The sequence below is a fragment of the Bombina bombina genome, chromosome 5 (assembly GCF_027579735.1).
Source record: "Bombina bombina isolate aBomBom1 chromosome 5, aBomBom1.pri, whole genome shotgun sequence".
NCBI lineage: Eukaryota > Metazoa > Chordata > Amphibia > Anura > Bombinatoridae > Bombina > Bombina bombina.
In genome coordinates, this window is record NC_069503.1 from 331,008,166 (window position 1) to 331,029,687 (window position 21,522).

At 37.1% G+C, this 21,522-nt stretch overlaps 1 protein-coding gene across 2 annotated transcripts in view; it reads right to left on the reverse strand.

Annotated features, from left to right (window-relative positions):
- Positions 1 to 21,522, reverse strand: part of SNX13 (sorting nexin 13) — an 882,412-nt gene that overhangs the window by 202,892 nt on the left and 657,998 nt on the right. For both annotated transcript variants that reach the window (XM_053714126.1, XM_053714125.1), the window contains exon 16: positions 12,859 to 12,896. In XM_053714126.1, coding sequence (XP_053570101.1) covers positions 12,859 to 12,896 — 38 coding nt within the window. The remainder of the gene's footprint in view (positions 1 to 12,858; positions 12,897 to 21,522) is intronic.

Below are 21,522 nucleotides of genomic sequence, written 5' to 3' on the forward strand. Positions count from 1 at the left end.
CTTGATAACAAAGTACAAAAACGTTTTTAAAATAAAACCGTTACTGTCACTTTAAATTTTAAACTGAACACACTTTATTACTGCAATTGCGAAAAAACATGAAGGAATTGTTCAAAATTCACCAAATTTTCACCACAGTGTCTTAAAGCCTTAAAAGTATTGCACACCAAATTTGGAAGCTTTAACCCTTAAAATAACGGAACCGGAGCCGTTTTAAACTTTAACCCCTTAACAGTCCCTGGTATCTGCTTTGCTGAGACCCAACCAAGCCCAAAGGGGAATACGATACCAAATGACGCCTTCAGAAAGTCTTTTCTAAGTATCAGAGCTCCTCTCACATGCGACTGCATGCCATGCCTCTCAAAAACAAGTGCGCCACACCGGCGCGAAAATGAGGCTCTGCTTAAGCTTTGGGAAAGCCCCTAAGGAATAAGGTGTCTAATACAGTGCCTGCCGATATTATTATATCAAAATACCCAGATAAAATGATTCCTCAAGGCTAAATATGTGTTAATAATGAATCGATTTAGCCCAGAAACAGTCTACAGTCTTAATATGCCCTTGTGAAGCCCTTATTTAAGATCGTAATAAACATGGCTTACCGGATCCCATAGGGAAAATGACAGCTTCCAGCATTACATCGTCTTGTTAGAATGTGTCATACCTCAAGCAGCAAGAGACTGCACACTGTTCCCCCAACTGAAGTTAATTGCTCTCAACAGTCCTGTGTGGAACAGCCATGGATTTTAGTTACGGTTGCTAAAATCATTTTCCTCATACAAACAGAAATCTTCATCTCTTTTCTGTTTCTGAGTAAATAGTACATACCAGCACTATTTCAAAATAACAAACTCTTGATTGAATAATAAAAACTACAGTTAAACACTAAAAAACTCTAAGCCATCTCCGTGGAGATGTTGCCTGTACAACGGCAAAGAGAATGACTGGGGTAGGCGGAGCCTAGGAGGGATCATGTGACCAGCTTTGCTGGGCTCTTTGCCATTTCCTGTTGGGGAAGAGAATATCCCACAAGTAAGGATGACGCCGTGGACCGGACACACCTATGTTGGAGAAACTGAAATTAAAATCCTCCATGTCTCAAAATTAAATCAATGTAAATATTTGCATAGGAAATTAGTACATCTAGGCAAGTATCCCCGCTTGCTTTCCCCCAGAAATTCTTAATATGCAATGTTTCCAATGCACAAGAGAATTGTGGGTAAGATATGCAAATTAGGTATGCAAATTCTCCGTTTTTTTGCTTCAAAAATACTGTTTTAACACAGCGATCCTTTTAAACAGGAATATGACAGCAAACCAGAAATCACTCACTAGACAAGCCTGTTTCGTTCTTTTTGGAACTCATCAGTATGAGACAGATTTCTGGTTGCTGCATTGGAAAAGCTATTTTCATGGTTAAACCAAAATTCATTAAAATTATGGGGGGAGATAAAAAAAATCCTCCATGTCTCAAAATTAAATCAATGTAAATATTTGCATAGGAAATGTACTAATGTATGTACTAATTTCCTATGCAAATATTTACATTGATTTAATTTTGAGAGATGGAGAATTTTAATTTCAGTTTTTTTTATCTCCCCCCATAATTTTAATGAATTTTGGTTTAACCATGAAAATAGCTTTTCCAATGCAGCAACCAGAAATCTATCTCCTACTGATGAGTTCCAAAAAGAACGAAACAGGCTTGTCTAGTGAGTGATTTCTGGTTTGCTGTCATATTCCTGTTTAAAAGGATCGCTGTGTTAAAACAGTATTTTTTTAGCAAAAAAACTGAGAATTTGCATACCTAATTTGCATATCTTACCCACAATTCTCTTGTGCATTGGAAACATTGCATATTAAGAATTTCTGGGGGAAAGCAAGCGGGGATACTTGCCTAGATGTACTAATTTCCTATGCAAATATTTACATTGATTTAATTTTGAGACATGGAGGATTTTAATTTCAGTTTTTTATCTCCCCCCATAATTTTAATGAATTTTGGTTTAACCATGAAAATAGCTTTTCCAATGCAGCAACCAGAAATCTATCTCCTACTGATGAGTTCCAAAAAGAACGAAACAGGCTTGTCTAGTGAGTGATTTCTGGTTTGCTGTCATATTCCTGTTTAAAAGGATCGCTGTGTTAAAACAGTATTTTTTTAGCAAAAAAACTGAGAATTTGCATACCTAATTTGCATATCTTACCCACAATTCTCTTGTGCATTGGAAACATTGCATATTAAGAATTTCTGGGGGAAAGCAAGCGGGGATACTTGCCTAGATGTACTAATTTCCTATGCAAATATTTACATTGATTTAATTTTGAGACATGGAGGATTTTAATTTCAGTTTTTTATCTCCCCCCATAATTTTAATGAATTTTGGTTTAACCATGAAAATAGCTTTTCCAATGCAGCAACCAGAAATCTATCTCCTACTGATGAGTTCCAAAAAGAACGAAACAGGCTTGTCTAGTGAGTGATTTCTGGTTTGCTGTCATAATCCTGTTTAAAAGGATCGCTGTGTTAAAACAGTATTTTTTTAGCAAAAAAACTGAGAATTTGCATACCTAATTTGCATATCTTACCCACAATTCTCTTGTGCATTGGAAACATTGCATATTAAGAATTTCTGGGGGAAAGCAAGCGGGGATACTTGCCTAGATGTACTAATTTCCTATGCAAATATTTACATTGATTTTATATATATATATATATATATATATATATATATATATATATATATATATATATATATGATTAGGGAGAAGAAAAACGAGGAACTGCAGAACTCTTTCCAAAGTGGATAATTTATTGAGCAGACAGGTAAGAGACACAATCACAGTGTGCAGGGTTAGATATGACGCGTTTCCCGCATGCTCACATGCGCTTCATGTTTATTTATATATATATATATATATATATATATATATATATATATATATGTGTGTGTGTATATATATATATACATGTATGTGTATATATATATATATATATATATATATATATATATATATATATATATATACATGCATATACACATACATACATACATGTAAACAAAATAAAATAAAAACAAATATTCAGGTAAGAAAGAAAATCAGCCTTTCTGGCTTTTTTTGTTGTTTTTTTTAAAAACATTTCCACTATATTTTTTCAAATTTTTTATCTTAGAACCAAGAAATAGCAATCATTAAAAAAAACACACAGTTAACAGCAAGTTTAGTTTATTTAGTAAATTAATAACCATTAAAACTCCCTCGATATTCCCCAAATAATGTTAGCTTGTTCATGAGAATAAAAAAAAAAACAATACCAGGTGGATTTAAGCTTTATTTGAACAGTGTAAATGTCCCCTGCATGTAACATATCTGAGAGATCTTTTTGCTCAAGCAACAAACACCATAAAAAAGAGAAAGAGAGAAAAGAACAAGGCTTTTAAACGAGTTACCAATATTGCAAGTCATTGACCTTAGAAATGACCTTTCCCCTATTCATTGCCTGCTCTGTTTATTGTAACCAAGTGACACAAGGGAGCTGTATTATTTGAGTAGGCATTTACTCCAGACATGGAATCACGCCAGAAACAACTAATCTGCTAGTGTTCAAACACCTGCAAAAGCACTGCAGTCCCAGAATAGCATTAAACATTACATACTAAGGAAAAAAAAGGTTCCTCCATATATACACCATTGTTTCTCAGACCTCATACTAACACCAATGCTTCCTTCACTTTCTGTGAAAAGATCCCTTTCAACATCAAATGACACAGAAAGTGTCATTCAGAAAATCAACTTAACACTTTACTACAAGAAACACATAAAAACACCAGTAAAGGAAATAGCAACTGGAAGGATCAATCTGAAAATAAAAAAAATATTACTCTTTAACACTTTGGCTGCCAGAGGGAAGCTCCATATAGCAGCTAAAGGGTTAATATATCATGCATACTAAAATGAACAATACTTCCTCTGTATGTTTACATATCTTATATTTATACTGATTTTAAATATTCATGAAACAGCTGCACTTTGAAGCGAATTAACTGAGATATTACATTACATGCTTCTTTTAGCACTTAAACTGCTACCACATACTATATTTGCTTTTCAGAGTTCAGATATAATTGTATAAAGTTAGCTAGAAGTTAATTTGTTATTTGGATGTGAAAATATTTTCACAACAAATTTATAAATGTTTTTGTACCTTCAAAAGTAGAGGAGAGAGGTGCAAAATCCTTTAACATGTAATGCAACCAAAAAAGGAAATTTATGCTTACCTGATAAATTGATTTCTTCTAAGATACGATGAGTCCACAGATTCATCCTTTACTTGTGGGATATTATCCTCCTGCCAACAGGAAGTGACAAAGAGTACCACAGCAGAGCTGTCTATATAGCTCCTCCCTTGACTCCACCCCCCAGTCATTCGACCGAAGGTATAGGAAGAAAAAGGAGAAAACTAAAAGATGCAGGTGACTGAAGTTTTTTTAAAAAAAAATATAATCTGTCTTAAATTGACAGTGAGGGCCGTGGACTCGTCGTATCTTAGAAGAAATCAATTTATCAGGTAAGCATTAATTTCCTTTTCTTCTACAAGATAAGACGAGTCCACGGATTCATCCTTTACTTGTGGGATACAATACCAAAGCTACAGGACACGGATGAACAGGAGGGACAAGACAGATACCAAAACAGAAGGCACCACTGCTTGAAAAACTTTTCTCCCAAAAATAGCCTTAGAAGAAGCAAAGGTATCAAATTTGTAAAATTTGGAAAAGGTATGAAGGGAAGACCAAGTCGCAGCCTTACAAATCTGTTCAACAGAAGCATCGTTTTTAAAAGCCCATGTGGAAGCCACCGCTCTAGTAGAATGAGCTGTAATTTTTTCAGGATGCTGCTGTCCAGCAGTCTTGTATGCCAAACGGATGATGCTTTTCAGCCAAAAAGAAAGAGGTAGCTGTAGCTTATTGATTCCTACGCTTTCTAGAATAGACAACAAATAGAGAAGATGTTTGACGGAAATCCTTGGTCGCTTGTAAGTAAAACGTCAAGGCACGAACAACATCCAATTTATGTAACAGACGCTCCTTCTTAGAAGGAGGACTAGGACATAGAGAAGGAACAACAATTTCCTGATTAATATTCTTATTTGAAACAAACTTAGGAAGGAATCCAGGTTTAGTGCGCAAAACCACCTTATTAGAATGGAATATAAGATAAGGCGAGTTGCATTGTAACGCAGAAAGCTCAGAAACTCTTCAAGCAGAAGAGATAGCAACTAAAAATAGAACTTTCCAAGATAGAAGTTTAATATCTATGGAATGCATGGGTTCAAACGGAACCCCTTGAAGAACATTTAGAACTAAATTCAAACTCCATGGCGGAGCAACAGGTTTCAACACAGGTTAGATTCTAACCAAAGCCTTACAAAATGACTGAACGTCTGGGACATCTGCCAGACGCTTGTGTTTAAGATTGACAAAGCAGAAATCTGTCCTTTTAAGCAATTAGCTGATAACCCCTTCTCCAATCCTTCTTGGAGAAAGGACAAAGTCCTAGGAATCCTGATCTTACTCCATGAGTAGCCTTTGGATTCGCACCAATAAAGATATTTACGCCATATCTTATGGTAAATTTTCCTAGTGACAGGCTTTCAAGCCTGAATCAAGGTATCAATGACCGACTCAGAGAATCCCCGCTTAGATAAAATCAAGCGTTCAATCTCCAGGCAGTCAATTGCAGAGAAATTAGATTTGGATGTTGGAATGGACCCTGAATGAGAAGGTACTGTCTCAGTGGCAGTTTCCACGGTGGCAGAGATGACATTTCCACCAGATCTGCATAGTAAGTCCTGCGTGGCCACGCAGGCGCTATCAAGATTACCGAAGCCCTCTCCTGTTTGATTCTGGCAATCAGACGAGGTAGGAGAGGAAAAGGAGGAAACACATAAGCCAGGTTGAACGACCAAGGTACTGCTAGAGCATCTATCAGTACTGCTTGAGGATCCCTTGATCTGGACCCGTAACAAGGAAGTTTGGCATTCTGATGAGATGCCATCAGATCCAATTCCGGTGTGCCCCATTGATGGATCAATTTTGCAAACACCTCCGGATGGAGCTCCCACTCCCCCGGATGAAAAGTCTGACGACTTAGAAAATCCGCATCCCAGTTCTCCACTCCTGGGATATATATTGCTGATAGATGGCAAGAGTGAGTCTCTGCCCATCGAATTATTTTGGAAACCTCTATCATCGCTAGAGAACTCTTTGTTCCCCCTTGATGATTGATATATGCTACAGTCGTGACATTGTCCGACTGGAATCTTATGAATTTGGCTGAAGCCAGCTGAGGCCACGCTTGAAGCGCATTGAATATTGCTCTCAGTTCCAGAATATTTATTGGTAGTAGGGACTCCTCCTGAGTCCACACACCCTGAGCCTTTAGGGAATTCCAGACTGCACCCCAGCCCAAGAGGCTGGTGTCCGCCATCACTATGACCCATGCTGGCCTGCGGAAGCACATTCCCTGGGACAGATGATTCTGTGACAACCACCAATGAAGAGAGTCTCTGGTCTCTAGATCCAGATTTAGCCGCAGAGATAAATCCGCATAATCCCCATTTCACTGTCTGAGCATGCACAGCTGCAGTGGTCTGAGATGTAAGCGAGCAAACGGAACTATGTCCATTGCCGCTACCATTAACCCAATGACCTCCATACACTACGCCACTGATGGCCGAGGAATGGAATGAAGTGCTCGGCAAGTAGTTAAGATCTTTGATTTTCTGACCTCCGTCAGAAAAATTTTCATGTCTACTGAGTCTATCAGAGTTCCTAGGAATGGAACTCTTGTCAGGGGAACTAACAAACTCTTTTTTATGTTCACCTTCCACCCGTGAGTTCTTAGAAAAGCCAACACGATGTCCGTGTGAGATTTGGCTAGATGGTAAGCTGACGCCTGAATCAAAATATCGTCCAGATAGGGCGCCACTGCTATGCCCCGCGGCCTTAGAACCGCCAGAAGGGACTTTAGCACCTTTGTGAAAATTCTGGGAGCTGTGGCCAACTCGAAAGGAAGGGCTACAAACTGGTAATGTTTGTCCAGGAAGGCGAACCTGAGGAACTGGTGATGATCTTTGTGGATAGGAATATGAAGATACGCATCCTTCAAATCTACGATGGTCATATATTGACCCTCCTGGATCATTGGTAAAATTGTTCGTATGGTCTCCATCTTGAACGATGGGACTCTGAGAAATTTGTTTAGACTTTTGAGATATAAAATCGGTCTGAAGGTTCGCTTTTTTTTGGGAACCACAAACAGATTGGAGTAAAACCCCTGCCCTTGTTCTAATTTTGGAACCGAGCAGATTACACCCATGGTATATAGGTCTTCTTCACAGCGTAAGAACGCCTCTCATTTGTCTAGTCTACAGACAAACGTGTAATATGAAATCTCCCTCTTGGGAGAGAAACCTTGAATTCTAGACGATACCCCTGGGTCACAATTTCTAATGCCCAGGAATCCTGAACGTCTCTTGCCCAAGCCTGAGCGAAGAGAGAAAGTCTGCCCCCTACTAGATCCGGTCCCGGATTGGGGGCTGCCCCTTCATGCTGTCTTGGTAGCAGCAGCAGGCTTCTTGGCCTGTTTACCTTTATTCCAGGTCTGGTTAGGTCTCCAGACTGACTTGGATTGAGCAAAGTTCCCCTCCTACTTGGAGGCGGATGAGGAAGTAGAGGGTCCGCCTTTAAAGTTTCGAAAGGAACGAAAATGATTCTGTTTGAACTTCTACATATTTATCCATTTTACACAGTTTCTCTTTTACATCTAGAGTCGCTAAGACCTCCCTGAGTAACAAGCGGAGGTGTTCAAGCTTAAACTTAAAGGCCGTCACATCTGAGTCTGCTTGAGGGAACATCTTTCCTGAATCAGAAAGCTCTCCCTCAGACAACAATCCCCCCACCCCCAAATAAGAACACTGTGAGGGTACATCGGAGATGGCCAATAACGCGTCAGAGGGCTCAGCATTTACTCTAATACCTGACCTGCTGCGCTTACCCTGTAAACCTGGCAGTTTAGATAATACCTCTGTAAGGGTAGTAGACATAACTGCAGCCATATCTTGCAGGGTGAAAGAATTAGACGCACTAGAAGTACTTGGCGTCGCTTGGGCGGGCGTTAAAGGTTGTGACATTTGGGGAGAAGCAGATGGCATAACCTGATTCTCTTCTGACTGAGAATCATCCTGAGACATACTTTTATCAGCTAAAATATGTTCTTTGCAATGTAAGGCCCTTTCAGTACATGAGGGACACATTTGAAGTGGAGGTTCCACAATGGCTTCTAAACACATGGAACATTGGCTTTCCTCAATGTCAGACATGTTAACACATGCTAGTAATGACCATAAACAGGCTTGAAAACACTTTATTTAGTGAAAAAAAATAACAATCTGAAAAAACGGTACTGCGCCTTTAAAGAATTACTTTCTGTTATAATTTTTAAGCTAAACAACTAACATATTAAAGTTAATAAACATTAATTAAAACCTACTGACCTATATTTTCTCCAAAACAAAGTTTCATAACATTCTAAAAGTTATATCTTTTATTCGCCGATGATGTCACGTTATCCTGCCCACTATTTTCAGCACTGCATGTTCAAAATACTTAAACCAATAACTGTGTTTAAAGCGCCATTTTGAAACCTAGGTATTGTAAACGGATTGGTACAGAGCAAAGGATACCCACAGAGTGGGTTTGGAAAACAATTAAATTTGCAGACAAGATTTCTGATATACGGTAGAGATATGTTAATGAAATGCTATTGATAAAAAGCGTATTTGGGGTAGTTAGTTAGTAACAGGCATAGAAAATATTTACTTACAGTGGCCCTTTAAGAGAAAAAAAGCATACAATTTTTCCAAAACTGCTTTAAAATGATAAAATTATCTCAATTTTATTATATATGTATCCTAACTTGCCAGCTAAGATTGCACCACAAGAAAAGGAATACTTAACCCTTATGCACAAAAACGTTATACAAAAAAAACGTTATGATTAACCAAAAAAAACCCTGCACCTCGCCACAGCCCTGCTGTGGCGCCTACCTGCCCTCAGGGGTTAAAAGCTACTAGCCCAGAGGGACAAAGTTACTAGTCCACTCACTGTTAAAGGGATAGTCTAGTCAAAACTAAATGTTCACAATTCAGATAGAGCAGGCAATTTTAAGCAACTTTCTAATTTACTCCTATTATCAATTTTTCTTCGTTCTCTTGGTATCTTTATTTGAAAAAGCTGCAGAATGTAAGCTTAGGAGACGGTCCATTTTTGGTTCAGCACCATGGGTAGCACTTGCTGATTGGTGGGTACTATTTAGACACCAATCAGCAAGCACTACACAGGTGCTGAATTTTGTATAGACTATCCCTTTAAAGATAGGAAAAAGTCTGCAATTCATAAGTCGTCCGTGCCTAGTGGATCACTGGAAAATTCAAGATAGATATTTATATATGTAAATATAAATGTATTCAAACTTATTTTTGGGGATTAGAAAAGTTGTTAAGAGGCTGAAGCAAAGAAATATGGAAGCAATATTTTATAGTTTTTAATGTTTATCTACACATAACTGGCTCTTGGTAGATATTGTAAAGCAATCTATAAATGTGACCCATTTTTATGCTTAGACTGAAAAGGGAAAGAAAAACAACATTAAAAAGACATGATGCTTTTTTTCTTCTGCTTTAAGAAAATAATTGCAGTAACTCAAGTGCACTAATGTGCAATTAAAGGGCCAGTTAACATTGTTATTAATGTTACATAATTCTGCACTATGAGCAGAATTAGTACCATAACTTAGCGATAAGGAGTTATAATAAAGTTTTCAACCCCCAAAGCTTTAGGTAACTTCCCTTCCTGGTCATCCTCTTCAGCTTCTGAGTTTTTTCAAAAGTGCATCATGAACACGCTGTCTAATCACATCGTACCCAATTGCGCTGTTGGAGTACATGTAGTGAGCTCCCGCACTGGGTAAAGCTGCCGGCATGAGCATGCCGCATGTAGTTCAACAGCGCAATTGGGCGTCCTGCGATTAGAAAGCGTGTCCATGATGCGGTTTTGATAAAAACTCAAGAGCTTTAGAAGATGATGAGGAAGGGAAGGCAAGTAAAGTATTGGGAGTTTAAAACTTTAAATATGCCTCCTTTTTTTACAGGCATTGCTAGATTCATGTTAAATAATTCTGCACACAGTGCAGAATTATGTAACATTAATAACATTGGCTGACTCTTTAAATATCGACTAGAATGCTTTTTAAAGGGCCATTAGAGAGGGGAAAATAGCAATCACTTATTCATTAGAGTATGTCATTTTAACACTAACAACCATACAATGCAGTGTGTTTAACCCCTGCAATGTGGTTAAACACAGTCGAACTACTGCTCTGGAGCCCCAGTACACTGATAACTCTGAGCGGAAACAGTCAGTCACCCAATTAGCAGCAATAGATGCACAGCTGGGTCATGTGACTAACTCTGCTGATTGGGTCAGCAAATGTGTCTGCTTGGAACTGGCAGTGCTCTGTGGCTCCAGAGTGGCATTTTAACTATTTGTTTAACCTCTTTGCAGGGGTTAAACACATTGCATTACAGGCCTGCTAGAGCTAAAATTAATTTCCACTATAATGGCTTTTTAAGTAGATGCTGCTATAACAGGGTGACAAGACATCATCTTTGTCCCCAGAACGGTTTGAAGGGGCATCAAAAAGTCAATTTTTTAACGTATTTTTTTTATTTATTATATATGTGCCTGTATTCATCTTATGGCTATAGCATGCAATATTTACATCCGATAGCACTTCCCTACATGCTGCGGTGGTTGACACATGTAAAAAGAAAAAGGTAAAGTGGGGGCGGGTGGCTTGTGAGCAAAAAGAGTTGATCTGCAAGAGACACAGTAACTGAACATCAGAGAGAAAGCTGAAAAGCAGAAAAAGGGCTGAACAGAAAAGAGAGTTGAACAGTAGAAAGATTACTTTATAGCTAATAACTATTAATGTACTTTCTAGTAAAGTGATATTTGTGAATATATTTGTATTACCAAATGTGTTAGGTTGTGTCAGAGGTAGAAAAAACACCTTTCAAATATATAAAATAAAATGGGTCATACACAGATGGAGTCTTCTGCCTAATCACCAGTTACAACTGGTAGGAATTACAGCTGACTATACCTGGCATATATTGTTATCTGTAGGTTTTCAGCAATGTTGCATGTGAAGATGTTAGTAGTAGCTATTGTTTTCAATAGTTATTTAATTTCAAATAAATGGTTTGAAATGCTGCAACCAAAACTTAGTTTAAAAATTCATTCATTTTGATTACAGTTTGTTGCATGTCATCGACAAAGTATCCCTTTTTTTCCCTTCAGATCTGGTCACGCATATACCTCAACTGTCCTGATTTTATATATATATATATATATATATATATATATATATATATATATATATATATATATTATATTTTTAATTCTCTTGGGCCCATACATGGTCATCACGTGACCACATGCTACCAATACACAGTCAGTGGTTTTTGGTGCATGTGACTGCATGTGCCGTGTTGACTCGTCTTTGAGCTCAGGCATGAGAAGGCAGCGACCGTGCCACGTTGTTGTCTCAAGGACTAACTTGTTCTGACTAGTCACCTCAGGAGCCTCACTTTGTCTACTTACTAGTTGAGTATCGCAATGTGCTGCGAGTCTCTGAGAATGGTGGTCAGGACTTCTCTGGCCAAGGGTAAGATATGAGCGAAGTTCAGACTCTAGCATCGCTAGAGATTTATCTCCCCTTTAATCCCAGGCTGTTAATACACAATTTATTGCTTTACAGTTGTACGATGGAGTTTGCAACATACTCCTAGCCCTATCCCTGCAGTGTGAGGAGTGACCGCACCCAGTCTCCATTATTATGTCACATAAAGCCGGTATTGCCTCTACTCCTGCATGTTAGAGAGGCGGTCTTACTACCTAGGCAGAGGGGGGGGGGGGTGAGGGGACAAGGGGGGGGCAGGCTGATATCAAACTGTTGCTACAACTAAAAGTAGAAAAAAGTCAGATCACTGTGTGTAGCGGGGGGGGGGGGGGCTGACATAAGAAAAACACTGTACAAAGCAAAAGGTAGCAGCTTTAATTTGTTAGGAATATTCCCTCTGTTGTCAGTTAAAACTTTTGCTTCTAGCTTTTTTTAAGTTCTGTTCTGCCACTTGTTAAAGGGACACAGAACCCCATTTTTTTCTTTTGTGATTAAGATAGAGCATGCAATTTTCAGCAACTTTCTAATTGACTCCTATTATCAAATTGTCTTCATTCTCTTGGTATCTTTATTTGAAATGCAAGAATGTAAGTTTAGATGCTGGCCAATTTTTGGTGAACAAACTGCGTTGTCCTTGCTGATTGGTGGATACATTCACCCACCAATAAAAAAGTGCTTTCTATGGTCTGAACCAAAAAAATAGCTTAGATGCCTTCTTTTTCAAATAAAGAAAGCAAGACAACAAAGAAAAATTGATAATAGGTGTATATTAGAAAGTTGCTTAAAATTGCATGCTCTATCTGAATCACGAAAGAAAAATTTTGGGTTCAGTGTCCCTTTAAGCCCACTCCACAGACCCCATATCACACTTTTGCTCAGTGGGGGGGCTAAGGTGGATTTGGATTTTGGATTTGGAAATGTTGGTAGGTATGCTATGCAGTACATACCGTTTTTAAAATGCACTAAATTATATAGGGTATAAATTACATAAACTTACTACAGATTCTTAAACAACATTTTTGTGGTCATGTGTTAATAAAAAATACTTACCAAATTTATACTGCCTGTTGGAGAGCCATTAAAAGATTCTGTTAAAAAAAACAAAACAAAAAAAACAGAATTTAGAAAACACTTTGTAAACACTGTAGTTAAGGCTCACAATAGGAATCAAACCATGTCAACTGAGACAACAAGACATTAAAGAAAAATGAACGATTTGTGGCACATGTACACACTCTGTATCTCTAAACGCACAAACTCTCAAAGAAAAAGGGCAATAAAAATGTGAACACAACTAAGGCAAAGGCTAGATATTTTCATTTAAACTGTAAAGATTATTAGAGCACACTTGCAAGTTTCATATTTAATTAACACACAGATAACTTACCTTTGCAATTATTATTAAAAAATATAGACTATTTAACTAGAGCACAAAACTAAGAATACTGGCTCTCAAAAGAAAGAATGAGCTATAAATAGAAAAAATGCAAATATCAGTGTTCTTAATATTTGTTAGCTTTTGCTTAATATACAGTGATTATATTCTTATAAAATGTGACAGACTTGTGCTGCAGTAGTTAAAAAGTCACTAGAGGGCACTAAAACACAAGCTAACAGTCTGTCCCTTGCAAAGTCTCATGTTGCATGCACATAAATGTAGAGGAAACATTTGACACCCACTTAAATCAGCATTGAAAACCACCTGAAAAACATGCAATGAGGCTTAAGCAATAATCCCTGAAATTAAACAGCCACTTCATAACGTTGTCATAACTTATTTTGTAGCTGGCACTGAGGGAATTTCATTGACATATCATTTACATATCTTCCATGTGCATCTCGGTGACTAATATGTGGATTGTATACAATGACAAAAAAACTACAAACCACCGAGAGCAAGTTTACATGGAAATTATATTTACCTATTTTTTTATTTTTATAATTTTTTTAACCTTTTATTTATGGCCAACAAAATGGTACAATAATACACAGCATGTCATACAAATAGTACATAAGATAAGTTACAAGGAAGAGAGTTAGCAAGACAATAAGATGAATTAACATACACTATCAAATAAATGTTCATACAGTAGTGGCGCTTAAAATGCTGATTTTAAGGATCTACCACGTTATAAAATGCAACAGCATTGATGTGTATGTACCAGAGTGTTGCTATTTTGTTTGTTTTTTTAAACAAACTAACTTTAAAAAAAAAACTCAACTAAACTAAAAATACATTATAAACATTACCCATACTGCCCTACATTTTCTAGGTAGGACTACTTGTGTTGACTTGATCTTAGAAAAGTGAAAACGGGTAGAGAAATTTCTAAACCTGGCACACTATGTCTGTTGGTAAAATGAGATAACATATTAGTGCCAAGGCCTTGGAGGGGTAAGGGGAGTGATATAGAGATATTGTCAGTATACATTTACTCCAGGCTGTAATGTAAGAGGCTTAGCCAGACCCATGAGAATATGACTATAGTATGCATTTCCTATATAGATGTGGAATGGGAAACCAAGAGGTGGGTTACAGATATTTCAAATAAAAAGAACCGTAAGTGAACAATCATTTGATGGAGATAAACAAAACACGCTATTTTGTGCGCTAGTATAACTGCCCCAAAGCCGAAGATGTTTTAAGGCTGTGATGTGGGTAGCTTAGCCAGACCTAAGAGTGTGACCGTAGTAGAATTTTTCTAATATATATATATATATATATATATATATATATATATATATATATATATATATATATATATAGTGTGGGAAACAAAGAGGCGGGTTGCAAGTAATTCAAATAAAAAGAACATTAAATGAGAACAGTTAGACCCATAGACTGTACGTTAAATGGAAGTTAAAGATACAAATAAAAAATAAAATAGTGTTATATCTGCCACAGACTAAGTAAGGTTGCATATTTTTAGGAGCTGATAATTTACAAAAGTGCTAATATTGGGATGGTAGCAGATTGACGTGCAAGTTATATCAGTAAGATCAAAAGGATTACCACAATTGAAAGGGACCTGCAAATGAAGACAATCTATGGCAGTAAGTTGTTTAAAGCAAGGTGCGATGTCAGGGCATGGTATGTCATGTGTTGTTGTTCATCTGAGGTTGTATTTACTTAATTGCAAAACCTGCTAAAGACCAGATGATTGTTATTATGTCCTGATAAGCACAACTATTGAATTCAAAGAAGGTGTACTTTCTTTTCCCCATGACTGTAGATTGATAGAGATAAGTAAAGAAATAAATGTTTAGAAATAAAAAGAAAATTTCTCCTATGTAAAGAACATTGGAATGTAAAATACGTACATGTAAAACTCAATTGTTATTAATCTATACTATAATCGCATTTGTAACGTGTCTGTCGGTGTCGCCAGTTACGCACGCATCCTCAAAGGTATGTTGGCTGTGTGAGGAATCCATCTAGATGGAGCGTAGGCAAACAAAGCCTTAACCAAAGAAAAAATAACACGCAACTGCCCGCATGAAATAACGAAAAAACACGTAACCATCAAAATACAAAAAAACCTACAAAAAAACCTACAAAAAAACCTAACTGCCCGCATAAAGTATAACAAAAAAAAATAACCTTCCACACGAAGTATTAAAGATCTAAACCGCCAACCCCCACATCACAAAATAAAAAAATAATTAACCCCTAATCCGCAAATTAAACAACGCAAAGAACATAAATAAAATATTAACCCCTAAACCGCCAACCCCCCACATTGCAATAAACCTAATTAACCTATTAAGCCCTAAACCGCCAACCCCCCCAAAAAACCTAATTAACCTATTAACTCCTAAACCACCAAATTCTCACATCGCAATAAACCTAATTAACCTATTAACTCCTAAACCTCCAAGCCCCCACAACGCAAATAACTCATTTAAATACTAAGGCCCCTAACCTAACACCCCCTAAATAAACCCCAATTACATAATCTAAGACAATAAAATAAAAAATCATAACATTCATTTAAAAATAAAACCTAACATCAAAATAAAGAAAAATAATCTAAAAATTACAGAAAAGAAGTCTAAAATTACAGAAAAAAACAAAATTAAAAAAAATAAACAAAAACATAATATTTGTAAGAACTTACCTGATAAATTCATTTCTTTCATAGTGGCAAGAGTCCATGAGCTAGTGACGTATGGGATATACATTACTACCAGAAGGGGGCAAAGTTTAGCAAACCTCAAATGCCTATAAATACACCTCCCACCTCACTCATACCTCAGTTTAACGAATAGCCAAGTTAGTGAGATGTAAAAAGGAGTAAAAAGCATAAAAAGAGAGGAACAGAATAAATAAAGTGATTTATAAAAATAATTAAGTTTTCTTTCTTCTTTCTGAGACAGCTGCCTGAAGAACCTTTCTACCAAGGCTGCTTCCGAAGAAGCAAACACATCAAAATTTAGTAAATGTATGCAAAGCAGACCAAGTTGCTGCTTTGCAAATTTGATCAACTGAAGCTTCATTCTTGAAAACCCAAGATGTGGCGACTGATCTAGTAGAATGAGCTGTAATACGCTGAGGCGGAGACTGCCCCGCCTCCAAATAGGCTTTGTGAATCAAAAGCTTCAACAAAGATGCCAAGGAAATGGCAGAGACTTTCTGACCTTTTCTGGAAACAGAAAAAATAACAAATAGAGTAGCAGTTTTTCTGAAATCTTTAGTAGCCTCAACATAATATTTCAAAGCTCTTACCACATCCAAAGAATGTAAAGACCTTTCAAGAAAATTCTTAGGATTAGGACACATGGAAGGAACAATAATTTCCCGATTGGTGTTGTTAGAATTCACAACCTTAGGCAAAAATGTAAACGAAGTCCGGAAAACAGGAAAATCAGATAAGGAGACTCACAAGAGAGAGCAGACAATCCAGAAACTCTTCTAGCAGAAGAGATAGCCAAAAGAAGTAAAACGTTCCAAGAAAGTAGTTTAGAAATCCAAAGAATGCATAGGCTCAAAAGGAAGAGCCTGCAAAATCTTTAAAACCAAATTGAGACTCCGAGGAAAAATTGATTAAATAACAGGCTTGATGCGAATCAAAGCCTGAACAAAACAGTGAATATCTAACTTAGCAATCTTTCTATGAAATAAAGACAGAAAAAGCAGAGATTTGTCCTTTCAAAATATTTGCAGACAAAGCTTTATCCAAACCATCATGAAGAAACTGTAAAATCCTAGGAATTCTACATGAAAGGCAAGAATAACCATGAAATAAAGGTTTTCCAAACCCTATGATAAATATTCCTTGAAACAGACTTACGAGCCTGTCTCATAGTTTTAATTACTGAGTCACAGAAAAGTCTATGACTAAGAACTAGGCGTTCAATTTCCATGCCTTTAAATTTAGGGAATTGAGATCCTGATGGAAAACTGGGCCTTGAGACAGAAGGTCTGGTCTTATAGGAAGTGTTCAAGGCTGGCAACTGGACATTTGGACAAGGTCCACATACTAGAACCTATGAGACCTTGCTGGTGCTATCAGAAACACATAAGACTGTTCCATTAAAATCTTTGAGATCATTCCTAGAGGTGAAAAAATGTAAGCAGTTTGGTAAAACCATCGAACTGCTAGAGCATTCATCAATTCCGCTTGAGGATTCCTGGACCTGGAGAGGTATCTGGGAAGTTTCTTGTTTAGATGAGAGGCCATCAGATCTATGTCTGGAGACCCCACATCTGCACAATCTAATAGAATACATGGATGGAGAGATAATCCTCTTCCAAATAGTCTACACCTAGTATATGCCAAATAGTCTACACCTAGTATATGAATCGCAGTGATTAGACCAGAATTGGATTCCACCCAAGAAAGTATAAGAGCTACTTATTTTAGTGCTAGGGGACTGCAAGTCCCCCCTTGATGATTGACATATGCCACTGTTGTGACTGTCTCTCTTTAATAGAGGCCAAGCCTGAAGAGCTCTGAAAATAGCACAGAGTTCTAAGATATAGTTTGGTAACCTCGCCTCTCGAGGATTCCAAACTCCTTGTGCTGTCAGAGACCCTCAAACAGCTCCCCAACCTGAGAGATGTGCATCTGTTGTGATCACAGTCCAGATAGGACAAACAAAGAAGGTCCCTTATACAATAAGGTGATGGTTTAAGCACCAAGTCAGAGAGTGGAGAGTTGGGATCTAAGTATATCAGTTGTGATATCTGAGTATAACCCCTGCACCATTGGTGCCACATTCCAAACTGTAGAGGTCTTATATGAAAACAAGCAAAAAGGATTGCGTCCTATGCTGCAATCTTGAGACCTAAAACTTCCATGCACATAGCCACTGAAGGGAATGATAAGAGACTGAAGGTTTAGACAAGCTGAAACCAATCTCAAACATCTCTTTTCTGTTAAGGATAGAGTCATGGATCTATCTGGAAATCTATTGAGCTAATACCAAAATATCGTCCAAATAAGTTAACACCGCAATACCATTCTCTCCGATTACAGATAGAAGGGCACTTAAAACTATTAAGAGTATTCTTGGTGCTATTGCAAGGCCAAACGGAAGAGCGACAAATTGGTAATGCTTGTTTAGAAAACAGAATCTCAGAAAACGATAGTGATCTGGATGAATCGGATTGTGAAGGTAAGCATCCTGAAAGCCTTTTGTGGGCATGAAGTGACCTTGCTGAACAAAAGGCAGAATAGTCCTTATAGTCACCATCTTGAAAGTTAGGACACTTACAAAACGATTTAAAGTTTTCATATTTAAAATTGTCTAAATGAAGTTTCCTTCTTTGGTACAATGAATAGATTTGAATAAAAAAAAAACAATCCTTGTTTCTGTTGTGGAACTGGGATAATTACCCCTGAAAGTTCTAGATCAGAAACAAATTGCAGAAAGACTTGAGCTTTTACTGGGTTTTTGTTACATGGGTAAAAAAGAATCTTCCCAAAGGAAGTCTTATTTTGAATCCTATTCGATACCCCTAAGAAAGTATATTCTGAAGCCACTGATTTTGGAAAGAGTCTGTCCAAACTCTTTGAAATAGCTTTATTCTGCCCCCTACCAGAAAAACTGGTTTGAGGGCCGCACCTTCATATAGGTTTAGGGTCAGGATTTGGTTTCTTATAAGGCTTGGATTTATTCCAATTCGGAGATGGATCCAATTAGAGCAAAAGGCCTTAGGGGGAAGGAGTGGTTTTCTGTTCTCTATTCTGTCGAAAGGAATGAAAACGATTGAGAGCTTTAAATTTACCCTTAGATTTCTCATCTTGGAGCAGAAAACTCACTTACCCCCAGTAACAGTGGAGATAATAGAATCCAATTGTGAACCAAAAAGATTTTTACCTTGAAAAGAGAGAGATAATAATCTAGTCGTATACACCATGTCAGCATTCCAACATTAAAGCCATAAAGCTCTTCTAGTTAGAATGGCTAAAGACATGGTTTTGACATTGATCTTCCTAACATCAAATATAGCATCACAAATAAAATGATTTGCATGTTGAAATAAAACAATAATGTTAGATAATACAGAATCTGAAGACAACTGCTGTGCTAAACTGTCCAACCAAAAAATAGAACCAGCAGCAACATCAGCCATAGATATAACATGTCTAAGAAAATAGCCAGAATGTAAATATGCCCTTCTTGGATAAGATTCAAGCTTCCTATCTAAGGCTACAGGTAAAGGATACAATTTCTTAAATATAGAAGGTTAAACAAGGTACCAGGCTTAGACCATTCTTTATTAATCACATTAGAGATAGCATCAGGAATAGATAATACTTCAGGAGTAATAACAGTAGTCTTAAAGGGACAGTCTAGGCCAAAATAAACTTTCATGATTCAGACAGAGCATGTCATTTTAAACAATTTTCCAATTTACTTTTATCACCAATTTTGCTTTGTTCTCTTGGTATTCTTCGTTGAAAGCTTAACCTAGGAGGTTCATATGCTAATTTCTTAGACCTTGAAGCCCACCTCTTTTCAGATTGCATTTTAACAGTTTTTCACCACTAGAGGGTGTTAGTGCACGTATTTCATATAGATAACGCTGTGCTTGTGCACGTGAAGTTATCTGGGAGCAGGCACTGATTGGCTAGACTGCAAGTCTGTCAAAAGAACTGAAAAAAGGGGAAGTTTGCAGAGGCTTAGATACAAGATAATCACAGAGGTTAAAAGTATATTATTATAACTGTGTTGGTTATGCAAAACTGGGGAATGGGTAATAAAGGGATTATCTATCTTTAAAACAATAAAAATTCTGGTGTAGACTGTTCCTTTAAATACAGAATTTAGACAATTACTAGCTTTATCATCAGGAGATTACCCAAAGTAAACAAAACTTCCTTTAAGAGAGAACGAATATATTCTAACTAAAATAAAAAAGAAGATTTGTCTATACCAGTTTCTGATGTGGCATCCTCTGAATCAGAGAAGACCCCATCAGTTGAGGATACGTCAGTATGCTAAAGGTCAGAACTTAATTCAGTAAGTTTAGGAAAATGTTGCAAAAAAATCATTTATGCAAGAACTTACCTGATGAATTCATTTCTTTCATATTGGCAAGAGTCCATGAGCTAGTGATGTGTGGGATATAAAATCCTACCAGGAGGGGCAACGTTTTTCAAACCTCAAAATGCCTATAAATACACCTCTCACCACACCCACAATTCAGTTTAACGAATAGCCAAGTAGTGGGGTGATAAAGAAAGGAGTAAAAAGCATCAACAAAGGAATTTGGAAATAATTAAGCTTTATACAAAAAATCATAACCACCATAAAAAGGGTGGGTCTCATGGACTCTTGCCAATATGAAAGAAATGAATTTATCAGGTAAGTTCTTACATAAATTATGTTTTCTTTCATGTAATTGGCAAGAGCTAATGAGCTAGTGACGTATGGGATAGTAATACTCAAGATGTGGAACTCCACAGAAGAGTCACTAGAGAGGGAGGGATAAAAATAATAACAACCATTTTCCACTGAAAAAATGAATCCACAACCCAAAATATATAAGTATTATTCTCAAAAATAAAAATAAAAAACTTAAACATAAGCAGATGAATCAAACTGAAACAGCTGCCTGAAGAACCTTTCTACCAAAAACTGCTTCCGGGGAAGCAAATACATCAAAACGGTAGAATTTAGTAAATGTGTGCAAACAAGACCAAGTTGCTGCTTTGCAAATCTGATCAACTGAAGCTTCATTCTTAAAAGCCCACAAAGTGGAGACTGATCTAGTAGAATGAGCAGTAATTCTCTGAGACGGGGCCTCACCCGACTCCAAATAAGACTGATGAATCAAAAGCTTTAACCAGGATGCCAAGGAAATAGCAGACGTTTTCTGACCTTTCCTAGGACCAGAAAAGACAACAGACTAGAAGTCTTCCTGAAATCTTTAGTAGCTTCAACATAATATTTCAAATCTCTTACAACATCCAAAGAATGTAAGGATCTCTCCAAAGAATTCTTAGGATTAGGACACAAAGAAGGAACAACACTTTCTCTATTAATATTGTTAGAATTCACAACCTTAGGTAGAAATTTAAATGAAGTCTGCAAAACTGCCTTATCCTGAATGAAAATCAAAAAACATAATTTATGTAAGAACTTACCTGATAAATTCCTTTCTTTCATATTAGCAAGAGTCCATGAGCTAGTGACGTATGCGATATACATTCCTACCAGGAGGGGCAAAGTTTCCCAAACCTCAAAATGCCTATAAATACACCC